This window comes from Pipra filicauda, unplaced genomic scaffold (assembly GCF_003945595.2).
Source record: "Pipra filicauda isolate LSUMZ 115617 unplaced genomic scaffold, ASM394559v2 scaffold337_size785800_pilon, whole genome shotgun sequence".
Taxonomy (NCBI): Eukaryota; Metazoa; Chordata; class Aves; order Passeriformes; family Pipridae; genus Pipra; species Pipra filicauda.
The window spans coordinates 219,402-239,142 of NW_024104462.1; the positions used below are offsets into that span (position 1 = coordinate 219,402).

Consider the following 19,741-nt stretch of genomic DNA (forward strand, 5'->3'; position numbering starts at 1 on the left):
CCCTTCCTCTCAGATCTCCCTGGAGATGCACAGTCCCTGTTTCCTCTGGGTCAGCTGCCATCTCAGAGGCACCAGCTCTCTGTGATGTTACCTGGTTACACTTCCAGTTTCACCCAGTATTCTTTAATTTTGCTTCTGGTTTCTTGTTTTCATGTTAGCTTTTCCCAGTCTGGGGCAGTTTGTAAGTGACTTGTCACTAATGTCCTGGGCTTCTCCACTCTAGAGCCCTGGTCCCTTCTCAGGACCTGCTCCAATGCTGTCACTCTGGTTTTGTCCCAGAGGCTTCACGGTCAGTGCAGTTCTTCAGCCCCTTTTGTATTTGCCCTCCAGCAACACCACGTGGTGTGGTCCCAGCTGCTCCAGGGACTGTGCATCTTGTTCCACGAGGGTACCACAAATCTGAGGCACGTTGGAGGAACCATAGAGAAGCTGCATTTTATTTGGGTGAAATGGTTTTCTCGGGAAGCTCGCCCACCGCTGGGAGGTTTATTTCTGCCCCGAGGTTTCCTCCTGGCCCTGGTGATAGTTTACACGAAAAAAGGAGCTTTAAAAGATCCTTGGAATATGGATATAAAAGTACATAAATAAAAAAAAAAAGACCAAACCAGAATGAAAGCTGGGGAACATTCTCCCAGTTGGAGCAGGATTCTCTGCTTTGCACTGAAATACTGTACATGGTGTGGGTTTTGTTAGCCAGGGTACTTCACAAGACCTCTAGAAGGCTGGGAAAACTGCTTGTTTGAAGAGTTCCTAAAATAAATCAGCAAATATTTAGAATAGCCCGGCTTTGCTGTGTTGGATGGCTCCTGTGCAGGTCAGGAGCCCTAGCACAGCAGTGTCCTGAGCCTCAGGCTCAGGGAGGAGGTCTTCACCACCTGTTCTTCCTCCTCAGTCCTCTCAGCCCTTTCTGCCCTGCAGCAGGGAATGCCTGGGACATCTGGGGTTCACTACCAGCAGCTTCTGCCAGTTTCTTTTCAACCAGTTCAACTATCTGAGAAATACATCACCAGGAGACGAGTAGTGTGGTGTGTGCTTTGGTTGACCTTCAAGTTTCTTATCCCGACCCCTTGGAAACATCTTGCACCTCTCTCTAGTTGAATTATGTTTCTGTCAGACATGGTTACAGCTGGGAAGAGGGCATTTGTCCACAGTGTTCAGTTTTTCCCCACTCCAAAAGAAAGTGATTTTCATCTCTATGCCAGAGTTTTCGTTATCTCCCAATGTCTGTTTTATAAACCAGCCCAGCTGATTTAGTCCCACTCTGCAATATCGTCTAGTCCAGCCTGCAGTTCCAGTCAGTGTCCTTAGCCATTGTTGCTGGTTTAGTCTAGCAATAGTTTTTACCTGCTCTGCTTCTGCTCTAAACTTGCCCTAAGAAAATTAAAAGCATTTTCAAGATCAGTAGAGTAATCAGAGATGTCAGACCCATGGGTTGTCCCTGGTCTTCCTGGAGGAGGCAGGAAGCCACGGAGTCATTTCTTGTTAGGAGCACAGTGTCTTGGGGCCTTATTGCAAACCATCATTGTCATTCTTTGCACAACTCGGTGCCCTCTCCCAAATTGACACCTTCAGAATTTTCTGTTTGTCATCTCTTTGGGTCTGCTGACTGAGAGTCAGGGAAACTAGTGCTCCCAGCCCTGCTGGTGAGGGAGGAGGTCAATGAGTAAGGGTTGAAAAGGAAATGGTAGAGAGAGTGAGAACCTCATCACAGGAGATGGGAAACTGGTTGTGATCTACTTCAGTGTGCACTAAATGTGTTTCAGATGGGTAGACAGATATTCTCATCCTCAGCAGTGGCTGGGCAAACTCCTTTTTTCCTGCTGATTTAGTGTCCCCAGTCGTTGCCATCCCCTGGGAGCACTACTTCTCCAGTAGCACTGCCAGGCACTGCTGTGCTGAGCTTTCTGCTAAGGACACAGGTGAGCCCCATGCTCAGGACAGTGCTGGGTTGTCTCACAGCTTGAGTTGGGTTTCAGTCTGGTGTTTATAGCTTTTTTTCTTTTCTTTTTTTTTTAACTGGTCACTTTCCATTGCACCTGAATCTTTCTGTGTGAGAATTGGGCTGGATGGTGTCTCTTCTGTTTTGGGTTTGGTTTCTGGGATCTGTTTTTAGATTCCAGAGTGGCACAACCCACAACACAGATTATCCTTTTGCTGCTGATGCTGCTCAGAGCTCGTTCTTGATGTCAGAAGGCTTTGTCCTAACCTGTGTTTGTATTAAAAGCGCTGGAGAATTTTCTCCTGGAAGATTTGATCCAGTTTAAATTTGAGGTCAACAAGGAATCGTTAAAAAAGAGGCTTTCCATAAGCCTCTACTACAAACCCCTCTTTTCCATCCGTACCTTGTTTGGCCCTGAAGTCACTTGTCAGTGACTTGTCAGTGAGTGCCCACAGGAGTGACCAGGCTGAGTGGTGCAAGGCCTGAGTCAGACCCTGCCCATCCCTGTCTCAAATGCTGCCTTCGAGGAGCTGCCTCACCTTGTGTCTTCCTTCCCTGCCGTGTCCCATGTTCCTGGGGGAGTCTGTCTGTGGGAGATGCTGCAGTACCTTGCACCATTCCTTGGATTTTGGTAGCACGTTGATTCGTGGCTCATGTGGCTCATGTTTGGCCAGTGACTGCTGTTGACTTCACTCACCGTTGGCTGTTCCTTCTCTGTTCTGCTGGTGAATGCTGGTTCCTCATGGTGGACTGGGAGTGCTGGGCTGCAGCAGGCTCCCTGGCACACTCCAGCTAAACAAAGCCATTTTTTCAGCCTGGGCTGACCCCAGCTCAGCACTGTGCTGCTCCTCAGAGTCCTCCCCTTTGAGTTTGCCAGTCTCCAGCACTCTTGTATGAGACCTCCCAATCTTGTACATGTCATTCCCTTCGCTCCCTGAAGCAATATTTGTTGGAGTGTTCATGTTGGCTTCTCAAGGTGTCCTTTGGCTTCCGTGTCTGCCTGGAGCTCTGCCATATAGCTGACCCACTGTCTGTGCTCTGGGTCCTCTGCCTGCCACTCCTCCCTGGGGAGATTGTGTTTGGGAAGAGGAGTGTTTGGGTTCAGTGTTGTTCTGGAGTGCCATTAAAATTTCCTCCACCATCCAGTATATATTTCACATGGTTTCCAGAGCTGGAAAAGTAACAACAGAGAAGGAATGTCAGAGGTGGGAGAAGATGCTGTCAGGGGAAGTTGTGGTGTTTGAGGAGGACACTGTGGGGGTGGCTGTGACAGGATTGTGCAGGTGCAGGGAGAATGCAGAGCAGGGCTGGAGATACTCCCAGATGATCAGGAAAGAGGCTTTTTGGAGTGGGCACAGAATGGGGCGTTTGAGTTACAATATGGAGAAAAGCTCCTTTTGGTGTTGTTCCTCATCAAAAAGGTGACCTTTGCAGTGTGGGCCACATCTCAGTGAGAGACTGAACTATTCCTCATAGGTCTCACCACAGTAGCTTTGGCATCCATCGTCTTCTGTGGAGGTCAGAGCAGTGGCATTTTCATTTCACACAGTGCTGATGGTTTGTCACCTGGAGAGGGACGTTCAGTCTGTTCGGCCTCCCGAGCGCGGGGTGTCCCAGAGCTTTGTGTGCTGAGGGCACATGGCAAGGAAACAGTCAGACTGCTCTGGCTTTCCTCAGTGATGTCTGAACTCGTGTGAACCACACCTGAACCAGTGACCTAGAGGTGAAGCTTTTCAGTTCCATTCCTGACCCGTTGCTCCTGTTCTTGCTCTCTTGGTGACCACAGAGTCCCACCCACCCATGGCACTGTGGGGTGTAGATGTGATGGACTGTGTTTGCTGGGCAGGTATCCTGACAGCTTCCCCAAGAACTCTAGAATTAATGGGGTGGGAAAAGGGCAATCTGAACACAGCAATTACTGGTCTAGGCCAAACTAGAACTACTAGAATGTTAAGAGCAAGTGCTAAAATACCAAAATATCATGAAACACCAAAGGTAAGGAAAATTAGTGTTGATACTGTCCTCATTTTGTGTGGGCCATCACAAAATAGTCCTAAAGTACATAATCATGCACTGTTTCACATATGGTTCTATATGAATGGTCAACCTTGAAAGTACCTTCATACACCTGGCCTTGTGCTGGCTGTGTGTGGTCCTGATGCCACCAGCAGTTGCCCATGGGGCCATAGTATCAGTGAAATGGGTGCTGGTGTCTTGCAGATTTTTTCCACGACCTTGCATAATTTTTCTTTCTTGGATATCCACATAGTTTTTGTCCTCGAGGAGGGTCCAGGCTGCTTCTCTTGCTTTGAACTTGTCACCAAGTGTTTTTTTTTAATGGTCTTTCAACATGAGTCACAGCTTCAGGATCACGATTTCCTCACCTGTGATTCAGAGAATACATAAATTAGTGCAAGATGTTAAATATATCTTTAAAATCACATGAAAAACTGTGAATGGTCTTCTCCATCCTTCATTTAACCAGCTTCATGTTTGAACATGTACAGTTTTCTATTTTCAAATGTGCATTGTTCTTTCAAGCCCAAATGAGACTTCTCTTTATAGATAGTGTATATATATAGTGTATATATACACACACACACATATATATATACACATATTAAGTATCTTTTATGTAGTGTTAATGTTCCCTAGGCCAGTACTAGGTAAAGAATTATTAGTTTGATGAGAAGAGCTTCCCGGACTGCTGCCCCCCATTAGCATTACCAGAGCAGTGTGTTCCTTGGGTTACATGACAGTCCCTTCTCTCTGTGCCAGCCATGGTGGAGGCTGTGGAAGGAGCCTTTTTGGCTTCTGTACTTAGAAATTTTAAACATAGTGTTCCTTGGTTAAATTTCAAACCAGCCTTCAAGGCCCAACCAGCGTAGCTAAGAACTGTGTGGGAATTCGTTTTGAAATGAAAGCCTGGCTGTGGTGTTTTGCTGAAATCTCAGCTCTAATTTCCTTCTGACATTTCATCTGAAAATGTTGATGCTCATGCAAGGACTGAGGGGTTTATAGTCTGATTAAACAGCATTATTCACCTGCTATTTGAGGACACAGCTTAATTCTCTGGAGTGTGTTTGAGCATGCCTGGGGGATTGCCTGCTCTGCTTGGGGCTGGGGTCCCTGGCATGTGTCTCCATCAGCAGGGCTGAGGACACAGTAAGTGATGAAGTCTCTGCCACTCTTCCTCTTTCAGAGAATTCGGTCGACAGTGGATGAAAAAGAACAGAAGCAGCTACTGATGGACCTTGATGTAGTGATGCGAAGCAGTGACTGCCCGTATATTGTTCAGTTTTATGGCGCGCTCTTCAGAGAGGTGGGCACCCCCAAACTTGCTTTGGTTGTAGCACAGTTTGGGTTTTACCTTTTTTTTTTTCCTTTGTAGTTTCCAACCTGTGCTAAGGAGGAGAAAGTTGTTTTGTATTAGGTGTCTTGGCTCTCCACTTTTACTCAAGGGTATTTACCCAGGAGACCCAGATGTCTGGGTGCTGCAGAGCACACACATGCAGTTCCCACGTGTTTTCCCACGTGTCTCTACGTATTTCAGTCTCTCCTGCTTTTCTTCTCTCTGGATGACTCCAGGTCTGTGGCTCCCCTATGCAGTGTGTGCTGCTGGGTTGGGCTCTGGGGCACAGCACTTGGACACAGCTGTGGTTTGTGTTGGTGGCTGTGAGATGTGACCATGGGTAGGCCCTGCACCCCTGTTGGTGTTGTGGTTGCTGTGATGGTACTCACAGCCCCTGTTCCCTGACAGATGTTTCTACATGTCCAGGCTGTGTCAGACACTCCCAGTGGACGCACAGCTGCCTGGAAGCCTTTTGTACCTACAGACTTGTAAGGAAACAAGGGCAGGTGTGCTGGGTCAGACCAAAATCCTGGTTGAGTGTTCTGTCTCTGGCAGTGGCCCACAGGATTTGCATGCAGAAGCTTGTGTGATACTTCACCTCAGCCTCCAGTCATATGGAGCTGAGTGTCTCTTTGATAAACATGTGCCATCTGTGTGCTTAATGACTCTTACTGGATTTCTTTTCTATGAAAGTGTTCAGTTTCCCCTTGAATACATGTACATTTTGCATCCATGGTTCTCCCTCAGAGTCACTTCCCTTGTTTATCTACCCCTTGTTTGACTGTCCATCACCTCAGTTAGAATTGTGGAATTGTTTAGGTCAGAATAAAACCTCTAATATCACAGAGTCCAATCAGTAAACCTAACACTACCATGTCCTCAAGTGTTACATCTACATATCTTTTAAAAGCCTCTGGAGGTGGTGGCTCCACCACTGCCCTGGGCAGCCCATTGCAATGCTTGATAACGCTTTTGGTGAAGAAATTTTCCCTGATATCCAACCTGACCTGCTGTGGCACACCTTGAGGCTGTTTCCTCTCATCCTGTTACTTATTCCCTGGGAGCAGAGCCCAACCCCCACCTGGCTCCCCCCTCCTGTCAGGGAGCTGGAGAGAGCAAGAAGGTCCCCCCTGAGCTTCCTTTTCTCCAGGCTGAGCCCCCGCCAGCACCAGCTGCTCCTGGTGCTCCAGACCCTTCCCCAGCTCCGTTCCCTTCTCTGGACACCCTCCAGCCCTTCAACGTCTCTGACAAAGCTGCTCACAAAACAGCAGGTCCGGTGGGGCACTCCCTGGTTGGCTCCCTCACCAGGGAAGTTCTCTGCCACACACTGCAGGAACTTCCTGGACTGTCTCCTCTCTGCTGCGTTGTTGTACCAGTGGACATCTGGTAAGTTGAAGTCCCCCAATGAGAGCAAGGGCTTCTCCCAGCTGCTTATGGAATATTTTGTCTATCTCTTCATCCTGGTTGGGTGATCTATGACAGACTCCCACCAGGATAATCTGCCTTGTTGGCCTTCCCCCTGTTCCTTACTCACACACACTCAACCCTGTCGTGACCACCATTCTGCTCCAGGCTCCTCACACACGGGGCCACCCCAGTGCCTCTCCTTCCCTGCCTGTCCCTTATGAAGAGTTTTCAGCCATTCATTGCAGCACTCCAGCTGTGCCAGTCATCCCACCATGCCTCCATGAGGGCAGTTATGTCATAGTTTTCTTGCTGTGCAGTGGCTTCCAGCTCCTCCTCTTTGTTGAAGGGTTTTGAATTTTCATCCTGCTGTTTTGAGTGCTCCCATTGCTATTGAGCTTTGAATGACCAGTAAAAGCAGTTGGAAAGCTGGTCTCTTCCATGCAACCTGGCCAGTGTCATGCTGTGGTTGGAGGTCAGACATCAGGCTGAGCCGAGTCCATTCAGTCCAGGTAGGAGAAGAGCCATTGATCGCTGCTGAGCAGTTTGGTCCCTTTGCAAGAACAGGGGTTTTGGAGAAGATTAGTGCCCAAACCTGACTGCTACCTCTCCTTCCTCCTGCAACTCTCCTGCGGGCTTGGATTATCCCTACTCCTGTAATTACTCCAGTGTTGAAGCTGCGACAGTATAGGAGGATGGACATGGAACTCTTACCTGTTTTCCACCACTTCAGCACAAACCCAATACCTGTGCTCAAGGGAAGAAGGAAAATAAAGACATAATGGTTGCTGGTAGTCTTTGGGGGTTATCAGGCATAGCAGCCTGTGTGGAGTCTTGTGGGGCTTTACTGGGGAACTGTTAGAGAAGGTCAGTGTTGTAGCTAAAGCCCAAAACTGGGGCTGAATATTCAATTCCCACTTCTAGAGAGTCTACCTCTGTAATTGTGCCAGGTCACTCCTCTGGCTTTCAATCTCAGTCCCTAAAATAAGGATGATAATCCTTACTTTTCCCATACTCTGCTTTTTCTGATCTGTTTGAACACTGAGCCCAAAGGCATACACCTGCCTCCAAAGGTGTAACCAAACTGACTCTCGCATGCTGGAACATCAGAACCATGTTTGATTCTGCAAATAGTGGTTGCCCTGAGTGTTGCTCTGCCCTAATCGCTCACGAACTATCACGTCTCAACATCGACACTGCTGCTCTTAGCGAAGTTCGCCTTCACGAGGAAGGCAGCCTCAGAGAACATGGTGCCGGTTACACACTCTTTCGGTCAGGTAAGCCCAGAACCGAAAGGCATCTCTCAGGAGTCATCTTCATGATCAAAAACTCTATTGTTCCTAAACTTGAAAATCTGCCAACAGAACATTCTGACCAAATTATCTCCCTACATCTTCCACTACACAACAAGCAACACGTTGTCCTCTTTAGTATATACGCCCCAACTCTCCAAGCTGACCCTGCTGAAAAAGATAAATTTTACAGTGACCTGCGCCGCCTTACCCAGGAGGTTCCTGCAGATGATAAGATCATTATCCTTGGTGATTTCAACGCCAGAGTAGGAAAGAATTTTGAAGCCTGGAAAGGAATATTAGGCAAGCGTGGTGTTGGAAGCTGCAATGATAATGGTCGACTTCTGCTAGAATTCTGTGCGGAGCAACAGCTCACCATCACTAACACTATCTTTCAGCAGAAAAATAGTCTGAAGACAACCTGGATGCATCCCAGATCCAAACATTGGCACCTCGTCAATTATGTCTTGGTGCGTCGGAGGGATGTCCGCGAAGTCCACCACACCCGTGTGATACCCAGTGCAGAATGCCAAACAGACCATCGGCTGGTGCACTACAAACTTAACCTCAATCTTAAATTCAAACCTAAAAGGGGCAGTATCCCAAGGAGGAGACTCCAAGTTAACAATCTCCAATCAGCCACAGTGAGAAACAAATTCCAGGCAAACTTCAAACTAGGCTTGAAAATCATTCTATAGATTCTTTAGATCCCTCTCCTGAAACACTCTGGCACCATATTAAAAACAGCATCCTGCAGTCCTCTGAAGAATTTTTAGGGTTCTCCCTCAAGAAGAACAAGGACTGGTTCAATGAAAACAATCAAGAGATCCAGGACTTGCTGAGGAAGAAGAGAACCGCCCACAAGCACACCTTGCACTGCCATCGTGGCACATAAGAAAAGCAGCCTTTCGCCTTGCATGCAGCAAGCTCCAACAGAAACTCTGTGACATCCAGAACAAGTGGTGGATCAATCTTGCTGAAAAAAACACAATTATGCGCAGACACGGGTGATCACAGAGGATTCTATGAAGCCCTGAAACCGCATACAGGCCTACATACCAAGCCCAAAGTCCTCTACTCAGCGCTGATGGTCAAACACTTCTGAGAGATAAAACCTCCATTCTGAATCGATGGTCTGAACACTTTCAGACTCTTTTCAGTACTAGCTGTGTAGTCCAAGACTCAGCTACTCAGTCCATCACACAACAACCGGTGAAGTATGAATTGGATACTGCCCCCACTTTAGGAGAAACCCTTAAGGCCATACAGCAAGTGAAAATCGGCAAGGCAGCTGGGGTTGATGGAATTCCACCCGAAGTCTGGAAACATGGGGGCCTTGCACTCCATGCTAAATTCCACGAGTTTGTGGTGTGCTGTTGGGAACTAGGCGAACTACCATCAGACCTTGGTGATGCAGTCATCATCACATTGTACAAGAAGAAAGGAGTTAAATCAGACTGTTCAAATTACTGTGGTATTACTCTGCTCTCCATTGCTGGCAAAATCCTGACAAGAATTCTACCTGAAAGCCAGTGTGGTTTCAGAGCCAACAGGAGTACCACAGACATGGTATTTGTTCTCAGACAACTGCAAGAGAAGCGTAGGGAACAGAATAAAGGTCTCTATGTAACCTTTGTTGATCTCACCAAGGCTTTCGATACTGTGAGCAGGAAAGGTCTGTGGCAGATTTTGGAACGTTTAGGATGTCCCCCCAAGTTCCTTAAAATGATCATCTCACTCCATGAGGATCAGCACGGCCAAGTCAGATATGGCAATGCACTTTCTGAGCCCTTTCTAATAACCAATGGTGTGAAACAAGGCTGCGTTCTCACACCAACCCTATTCACAGTCTTTTTCAGCAGGATGCTCCAAAGGGCCACGGCAGACCTCGATGATCAGGACGGTATCTACATTTGAGATCGTACTGATGGAAGCCTTTTCAACCTAAGGCAACTGAAGGCCCACACCAAGACCTTAAACCGTCTGGTCCAGGAGCTGCTTTATGCTGATGACGCCGCCCTCGTTACTCACACAGAAGCAGCTCTGCAGCGTTTAACATCCTGCTTTGCTGAGGCTGCTGAGCTCTTTGGGCTGGAAGTCAGCTTAAAGAAAACAGAAATCTTCTATCAACCGGCACCTCAGGAAGTCTTCCATCATCCCCATATCACCATTGGCCAATCAGAGCTCAAATCAGTCCAGCAGTTTAATTACCTAGGCAGTCTCATCTCCTTGGATGGTAAGATTGACGAAGAGATAGACAACAGGTTAGCAAAGGCATACAGTGCCTTCAGAAAGCTTCATAAAAGAGTTTGGTGAAATAAACACTTGAAGAAAAGTACCAAGATCAGTGTTTACAAAGCCATTCTGCTGTCTACTCTCTTATACGGATCTGAATCATGGGTCATCTACAGCCACCACCTGCGACTCCTAGAAGGCTTCCATCAACACTGCCTCCGTACAATCCTAAACATCCACTGGTCAGACTATGTGACCAATACATCTGTTCTAGAACAGGCAGCAGTCACAAGTATTGAGGCCATGTTGCTGAGAACACAGCTGTGCTGGGCAGGGCACGTCTCCAGGATGAAGGACCAACCACCGCCTCCTGAAGGTCCTGCTCTATGGTGAACTTGCCACTGGCTGCTGCAAGACAGGAGCCCCGAAGGAAAGATACAAGGACTCCCTGAAACAACATCTCAGCCTCAGCCATATTGATCAACATAACTGGTCTACTCTGGCCTCAAATCGGGAGGTCTGGAGACACACCACCTATAACGCTGCTGATGCCTTTGAGAACACACGCAGGATCACCCTTGAGGAGAAAAGACAGCGCAGAAAGAGCTGTGCCTCGCAGAATATACCACCTAAGGAATCTTTCTGCTGTGCCTTTTGCAATCCATTATGTCTATCTTGCATTAGCCTTATTAGCCACCAGCGTGCTTGTAACAAATGTGGATAGAGCCTTCCTAAATCTTCATTCGCGAAGCCTAGCCATGAATGAATGAACAATGAGCCATTTGGGGCCAGTGTGCATTGTCCATGTTCACACAGTAGAAACTCCTGCCAAGTGTGGAGCCTCAGCTTGGCTGGAAACTTCTAGCTTTGCTGAGATATCAATGACAAGGCTGTCAGCTGGTGTGAGGAAAGGTCTGCGGGCAAGACAGTGTCTTACCGGATGCTGATGAGCAGCATGTTCAGAACTCTGCAAGCCTGTCACCTCCCTGCAGCTCTGGGCACATCCCAGAATGTAAATGTAAATACATAAATAATATAAAAACGTACCTCTGTCAGCACCCAAATGTCAGCCTGGCTGCACTCTTTGTCTTGTCCAAAAATCCTGTCATCCTGCAGCCAACTCCTTGCATGCTCTGTCTGGAAGAGGTTTCATTGAGGTCACTCTTGCTGGAGTGGAATCCCCTTTACCCCCTTCAGCGTAAGTGGTGTTTGCTTTGGAGGTGAAAGCAGCCTTCCCCTCTCCTCAATCCCTTACTGCCAATGTGATGTTCCAAGTCATGTACCTCAGAGGTACACAGGTAAGCTGGTAAGCTTGGATAAGGTTTTTTATCTTGTCATGTTAATTAAATATTCCAGTATTAATTAGAGTCTTAATGTTTGGAAAGTAGGACAGCAGAGAAGCACAGAAAGGGAAAAAAGGAATTTCACCAGGATGTTTGGATCTGTCTCACCCCTCCCCCACTCTGCTTATCAGATCTGTCTCAAATAACTGAATGATCCAGGTCACTGCTGCACTATCCCTTGGAGTGTAGGAGCTCAGGAGACATGGCAAAAGACCGACACTTTCTCAAGAAGTCCTCAGCAAACCATGTAAAACAATGTTCCAACATTTCAAGGTGAAAAGTAAGGAAATAAGTTCCAAAAGGCACATCCTTTTGGGTTTAGCTGCTCTGAGCCAGGATTCAAATTCTCTGGGTATGGATGGAGCTACAGATGACAAATCTTTTGCCTGCTCCTAAAAGATGAAGGACTTCCATTTGAGCCTCTCTGGAGGAGCTCACCCACTGAGCAGGCAACTCGTGCAGTTGGATGGTTGGCAGGATTCAAGCTGCTCTAGGAGAAGCAGCTGGGATGGACCCTTCCACAACAGTGAGTGGTTCATATGGAGAGGCAGAACTAAGCTCTTGGATCTAGACAGTTTGGGAATACTAAACCAAATTGGACAAAACTATGCAAGGCCTTACTGTGTAGGCAGACAAGTGTCCCAGCCTGCAGTCTCAGAATCACAGAATATGCTGAGTTGGAAGGGACCCTCAAGGATCTTTGAGTCCAACCCCTGGCCCTGCACAGGCCCATCCCCAAGAGTCACCCCCTGTGCCCCAGAGGATCAGCCAAACCCTCCTGGAGCTCTGGCAGCCTTGGGGCTGTGCCCACTGCCCTGGGGAGCCTGGGCAGTGCCCAACCAGCCTCTGGGGGAAGAACCTTTGGCTGAGATCCAACCTGAGCCTGCCCTGACACAGCTCCAGCCATTGCCTGGCTGCTGTCCCTGGTCCCCCCAGAGCAGAGCTCAGTCCCTGCCCCTCCTCTGCCCCTGCCCAGGCAGTTGGAACTGCAGTGAGGTCTCCCCTCAGTCTCCTCCAGCTGAACACACCAAGTGCCCTCAGTGTCCTCACACGCCTTCAAATCAAGGCCCTTCCCCATCCTCCTTCCCCCCTTTGGACACTCTCTAACGGCTCAATCTCTTCCTTCCATTGTGTCCCCCCAAACTGCCCCAGTGTTGAGGTGAGGCCGCCCCAGGGCAGAGCAGAGCGGGACAATCCCCTCCCTGGCCCAGCCGACCATGCTGGGCCTGATGCCCCCAGGACAGGGTTGGCCCTCCTGGCTACCAGGGCACTGCTGACTCAGGGCCGACTTTCCAGGGTCAGGAAAACAGCTGTGAATACAAGTTCCTGTGGCAGCCTCTGTGAGTACCTGTGTGATTTGGAAAGGCAGAAAATACTTCACAAATATTTCTCCCTCTAATTGTATTTTGTCCTTCTTGTTTCACAGTTTGTGATAGGGAAAGTCTTCTCTGGGTCTTGTTTGTCCCTCGGCAGGCAGCACCTGAACCTGTATCATTTGCTGCTTGTTCTCTAGTCAGAAGGGACAGTTCTGTTTTTCTGTGTCTGTGCGCGTGATGTAATAGGTAACAGTGCAAAAACTTCAAGTTAATTGCCGAGTATGGGACTTCGCTTGAGTTCATTGCACCCACTAGATGAGATTAAATTGCCTTTTTAATCAAACAGGAACAAAGCTGAAAAAGTAGAAGACTCCTTTGCATGGAGTCGGGGGGCTTCAGTGCACTGTGCCCAGGACACATTGGCATTCTGGGCTGCAAATACATGTTACCAGCTGATGTCCGATTTTTCATCCACCAGTATCTCCCAGCCCTTCTCCTCGGGGCTGCTCTCAATCCCTTCATCATTTATACTGCTGACTACCCTGACCCACGTGCAGAATCTTGCACTTGTCCTTGTTGAACTTTGTGAGGTTCACACTGGCCCCACAAGGTTTTTCCATGCTGGACTTCTGGCAGTGCACAGTGTCCCCATCAGTCAGCAGCAATGCTCAGTGAAGAGGATCTGGCTGCTTGTTTCCTCTCAAACCTGCACTTGCTTGGTGGGGGAAGAAGGCTCTGAATGTTGCTGTTTAGAGGGTTTTTAGGTCTGAGGGAAAAAAACAGTCTTCTTTTCTTGCATGTCTTTCAAAAGCTTTACAGCTACTCTGGTTTGAGACAGTAGCTGTAAGGCTGGCAATGTTTGAGTAGTTACTGTGACCACACTAATGGCTCTTCAAAGTACCTGTTCCTGTTGCTTTTCTTCTCAAGAGGGGGAGAGAAAAGGAGCCTTGTCTGACTTGGAATCTCAGGAGTGACTCCTGCAGAGTGCGAGTGGAGCCAAACCAAGTTTAAACCAACAAGTTCAATTCTTGATAAAATTATTTGATGAAAATTTCATTGCAAGTTACAAAAGTGCCTGAGAAGCCATAAATCAGCCTGTGAAGAACTTCTGCTGGCAAGAGAGAAGAGCTGGGATGGATGTGTTGACAGCACAGTGCTGATGCTGCTGTGAATTGTAGACATAGCCTTGCTCAGTTTGATCTCTTTGCTGTTGATGCACAACACCCTGTTTCTATGGACATCCTTGGCTCTGTTGCCATTACTCAATGCATCTGTCCCTCTGACCAGTCCCTGGTCTGTAGGAAAAGTGTCCTTTGTGACACATAAGGATGTCTGGTGGTGGTGACATTCTTCTGTCTCTCTCACTAGTGCAGGTGGAGCTTGCATAAAGAGTTGGCTGCTCCCTGCAGTGTGTGGATGCCATAAACCTTCAGTGTTTGTATCACAGAGTGGTAGGTGGGGCAGGTTGTGGCCTGGTCGAAGTGCTGGGCACCACTGAGCAGAGCCTGGCTCCATCCTCTGTGCAACTTCCCCTCAGGTCCTATAAGGACCTGAGACATGGATGAGATTTCCCTAAACCTTCTCCAGGCTGAACAGTCTCAGCTCTCCTCATGGGAGAAATTCTCCTTTCACTCAGTCATCTTAGTGGCCCTTTGTTGGAGACTCTTCAGTGGGGAGCCCAGCACTGGTCACAGCACACCAGGTGTGGCCTCACCAGTGCCAGATCAAGGGAAAGGATCACCCCCCTCAACCTGCTGGTGATGCTTCGCCTGATGCAGCCCAGGGTGCAGTGATCCTTCTGCACAGCAAGGACACATTGTTGGCTCATGTTCAACTCAGTGTCCGCCTGGACCCCTAGATCCACTCCAATGACATCTCTGGAAACTTAGGGCTCTGCACTGAGATGCTGAAGCATCCCCACTGCTGGTGAAGCAGCTTTTGTGTCTGTTCTGGGCAGGGATATTTTGAATTAAATGCACAGGATGTTTCCTGGACACTTTTTGGAATGCTACAAGTTGTGCATTAGCATCTGGTGATTTCGTACCCAATAAGGGTTAAAATACATTCTTTGGAAGAATAGCTCTAGCAGGAAGAGAAAAATAAAATTAAAATGCTTCTTCTGTCATTTTATAATTGGAAATCACCCTGACCTAAGAGCAAAAATTAAAGAGAAACGTTGATTAGGACGGGTTTGTTCTCACAGTTCACAATGGAGCAGGACTTGCCCACGGACATCAGCACTTCCTGGTATTTGGTCAGGAAGGGGGCTGGGTGCCCAGTGCCCTGCCATCCCTGCCAACCTGCCTTTTTCTTCCCATAAAAATTCACCAGTTTGCCAACAGGTAAGACTTTCCAAGTCCCAGGAAGAGTTAACCTGTAGAGTTTTGAATCTTGCCACCAGCCTTAATAGAGCTGCATAATGGAAAAGATCTGTTATCTTTTTCCATTGATCTTGCTGACATGAATTCATGTTGGTCAGGTAGGTTTTTATATTACCAGATCAATAAGTGCCCACATCCAAGATTTCTGTATGGTACATGCCTTAGGAGACAAGTAAACCAGATCTTTCCTTTGGTGCCTTTGATCATATACAAGGTTTTTTATGCTTAAAAATCAACACTGCATAGCAATTTGTTGTACTTATATGAGGTTTCAGTACCACACTCATCCCAACCCCACAGATGCACAGAGTACACATGGAGCTTTTTTTACAATACTGGCTCTGCTCAGGCTGCCTGCTGCTCCACTTGGTTTGTTTTGCTGTCCAAACACCAGCTGTTGTAACCTGGGCAACTGAAACCACTCACAGTATTGGTGCAGTTGGACACAAATATGAGGCTGCAGGTGGTCAGTGTTGTTCTGGCACTACAACCAGTCCAGTCTCCACAGTCTCAGTACAATAACCTGGGAATACAGCCCCATCCCATTTTTTATATAAAACTGGTCAAAACAGAAGCAGTGTAGAGCCTGTTCATGTCTGCTCTCCCTGCAGAGGGTTTGTAAGGCTCTGTTGGGCTTCCAGTCTTGCTTGATTTGTGCCCATCACTAGCACTGGTGTTCTGGAGTTGCTTGCTCTGAGCCACTCTCCATCATATGGAAGTGCCTCAGCTACACTTTGCCTTTGCTGTTGGTGCTGAAAAGAGAAGTTTTCTACATGTGTTGCCCCATTTCCCTTCTGCAGTTTAACTTGAATGGTTCCTTAACCGAATTCATCCCCAGCTGATCTTTTGGTGTCCAGCAGCCCGAGTTCACCTTTCTCCAGGTGTTCTGAAGTGCTGGTCCTGCCCTTTTCCTGCTGCACTGCTCTTGCCTCTTTCACTGTGATGTCTCTGCTTCCATGTCTGGCACAGCACCTATTCCATGAGTCCCTTTTGCTTTCTTTTGGGTGAAATGAGTGTTTTCTGGGCTCAGGCTTGTAGCAGCCATTTCCCTTGGGTGGGTGACATCAGCTCCTGCTCTGCCTTGTGCTAATTTGAAAGGCCTGGTGCCAAAAGAGCTGTGTAAAATGGAGCTGCCTAGGGCTCTATACCCACAGTCTTCTTCTCCAGCCAGCCCACCAGCGGCTCAGCCCTTCCTAGGAAAGCAGATACCCTCTTCTCAGAAGGGAGAGGCTGTCCTTTGGAGTCAGCATCCCTCCTTTGGCAGGAGACTGTGGGGGATTTGCTGTCACTGGAGCAGCAGCACCTGTAATGTTGGTGGCACGTGGACCTTCCTGGCAGTTTGCTGTTTGTGTAGCTGAGAAGAGCCTTGCTCATGTGGGAGCAGCCCAAGGCCAAGCTGAGAGGCACCACTGCCTCTGCCCGTACCAGCATGTGGTGTTTGGCAGCACCTTTGCTGGCCTCTTCTGTTCCCTCAACCTAAATCTTTGGGCTGGAGGCAACTTGGTCATGGAGTTCCTTACTTGTGTTTCACAGGAGGTCATTCCAAGTGGCAGAAAAGCTCTTTTTGGCCTTAAAACCTCTACAGCTCTACAAGCTTTTCCACCAGATAAATTTAATTGGAGAATTGCTCCTGACACTCCTGAGATGCAGAGATTGAGAAGTGGTTTGGGTGTGTAGGATGGAGCAGGGGCCCTTGCCATTCCTTCAGCATGCCCATATCCTAGGGGTTTTTCCTAATTTTATTTCCATGTATTAACATAGAGTTGAGTTGGTTTGTGTTTGCTTTAGTCAGGAAAAATCTGCCTTCTGTAGGATAATAACTTGGAGAATTTGTCCTCTTATTTGTTACTTCTTGTATCACAGGAGTGTGCAGCTTGTCCTAAGCAGAACATTATCCCGTGCCTGGGGCTGCCCCTCAGCCCTAGGCAGCACTGCCTGCACAAGCCTGCTGCTCCTCACAGAGGGCTTGGGGGTGGTGTTTAACCAGGATGAGACACCCAGAATGTTCTGCATGTAGCTTTTGACAGCTGATGCAGTTTGGGCACTCACTGTGGTACAGTCTGTAGGAGATAGGTGTGAGGATGTCATTTCTGGTGAGGGCAGGTCTGAGTCTAATGGTTTAGTATTTCTGCAATAAAGAGTTACCTCAAGTGCATGAGAGTCTACAGAAATAGCTCATGGAAAGCCTCCTGTCCTCCTCAATGGGGCTAAAATGTTCCAAAAAATGGAAATAACTCGGATCAGTGCATGGCTAAGCTCTCTCTCAGTCTACCATAGGGCAGACACACACTAAAGTATGCTGTGGGGATCCATTTGTCATGCCCAGCAAATCCACTGTGAGCAGTTCAATTTACAGATCTCAGGAGAGTTTGATGAAAGAACACGTTATTCTCCTGTGGCAGTTCAGCTTGGTTTGGTTGAACACGTATTCTGGTATATTTTACAATTTTCTGCACTTTAATTGTTTAGCTGTAAGATGCAAATCCACAATCTCCCCCCACTCTTAGGTTTATTTTCATTTTCTCTTGCTTAGACGGTATCTCTGAATGTTGTGTGAAATGTCTTCTGTCCTCTGCAGGACAGCCATAAACTGAAGGGATTTTGTTTTAGTCTTACTGTGCCTGCTGGTGTTTCCCTGTGCCTGCAGCCTTCTGGAGAGCCAAACAGTGTGCGAGATTCATTCAGATTTAGGCATCTAAAATGTAATGTCAGGTGTGAGATGGGCCTCTGCTGTGGATGGAGCAAGTCTTTCTTTGCTAAAATGAATCAAGCTGAATTCCATCCTTCCTGTCAAATGCACAGATGTAGTGTGTTTCATTGGATTCAAGGGATCTCCGTATGCTCTCTGGATTTGTATTTCTCATTTTTGTCTCAGCAGTAACACAGATTCTTTTCTCTTTCCAGGGTGACTGTTGGATCTGTATGGAGCTCATGTCTACCTCGTTTGATAAGTTTTACAAATATGTATATAGTGTATTAGATGATGTTATTCCAGAAGAAATCCTAGGCAAAATCACTTTAGCTGTGAGTATTTTGTTAAACCTTTTTGTTGAAGCTAATGTGAAGAGTTCAGATCTATCACTCCATGTGAAGATCTGGTTGGTTTGTGCGGCAGAACTGCTGCTGCTTTTTGCACCATGCTGTGAATGGTCCTTGAGGGTGCTTGTGACTTTTCCACAGCATACTGCATGGTGGAAAAGCAGGTTCTGGGGTCAATAATGAGTTCATAAAGAGACCTCAGGACCAGCTTCCTGCTCTGTCTGCTTGAATGTCAGCACCAGCAGCACAGACACCACCCTCCCTGTGCAGGGATTGCTTCGTGTGCACAGGGGAAAGCACTGCTGGAAGCTGTCTCATCCCAAGGAAGGTGCCTAAAAAAAGATGAGCTGTCTCCCTTTTCCTCGTTTGTACAGGGAACAAGGAGTTGGGCATTTTTACCCAGGACAGGTGAACCCCACTAGGCTCTGGTCTCAGTGGGTTTCCCACCTTCACACTCGAGGCACTGGGGAGAGGTTGGTGCCTCTGTGTGGGGGCTGAGGTGTGAAGGGAAAGGAATCCCATCCAGGGTATCCAGGTGCAGCCTTACTACGCAGAGCCCCTTTTCTTCCTTTAAGAATCCCTGTAAAATACCCCTTGGCTGTGCCAAAATGAACTCTTGGTTGGCTGAACACAAGGGCAAGGTCTGGCCCTGCAAAATAAATGTGTGGTTTGGGTCTGTGGTTTTGAAGGGTATCCTGAAATCTCTGTCCTGCTGCTGCCTGTAAAAATCTGTCAGGTCCACCAGGTTTCTGCAGGGGATGCTGGGCCCCTCCAGTCCAGAGAAGACTCTGGCAGCCTCGTGCAAAGACTCCCAAAAGCGCAGGAGACTCTTCAGCGAGTGGAGAACCTGACTGATGTTTTCAAGTCCTGGCCCAGTAAAAAGTCAAGGAATGGGAACAGTTGTTACCTACTGAAAAAATACAGCATAGGGCTTGAAATAAGTTACTGCTCAGGATAATTAATATCAGAGATTGTTTTGACTTCACCCCTTGTTCCCCTCTCCCAGAGTGGGATCTTTCCAGGTCGTGGGGGATGTGTGTTCACTTAAGCACATCCTCTCTCTTATATCACTATCTCTTTGCAGGAGAAGTTCAGAGAAAAATGCTTTTATTACATGGCATATTACAGGAGTGATATCTCAACATACTGAATGTTTTTTTCCTCTGTTCTCGGAGCTCCAAAAATTTAATAATCCCAAGGCTCTTAGGACATCTGCTAATTTTTCATCTGTTTTTCTTTCTTAGACTGTGAAAGCACTAAACCACTTAAAAGAAAACTTGAAAATCATTCACAGAGGTGAGTTCACATCTTTTCTTCTTGTCTATGAAAATAATTGCAAGAATTGTAAACAGCTTTTGCTTCAGTCAAAGTGTGAATAGCACATGCACTGCCACAAGTCTGTGCAGCTTTTGCACAGGTGTCTCCAGTGCCTGTTCTGTT

At 47.6% G+C, this 19,741-nt stretch overlaps 1 protein-coding gene across 3 annotated transcripts in view; it reads left to right on the forward strand.

The window, feature by feature from the left end:
• Nucleotides 1-19,741, forward strand: part of MAP2K4 (mitogen-activated protein kinase kinase 4) — a 94,436-nt gene that overhangs the window by 54,674 nt on the left and 20,021 nt on the right. For all 3 annotated transcript variants that reach the window (XM_039384053.1, XM_039384054.1, XM_027724355.2), the window contains 3 exons: nt 5,142-5,261; nt 18,167-18,286; nt 19,546-19,597. In XM_039384053.1, coding sequence (XP_039239987.1) covers nt 5,142-5,261; nt 18,167-18,286; nt 19,546-19,597 — 292 coding nt within the window. The remainder of the gene's footprint in view (nt 1-5,141; nt 5,262-18,166; nt 18,287-19,545; nt 19,598-19,741) is intronic.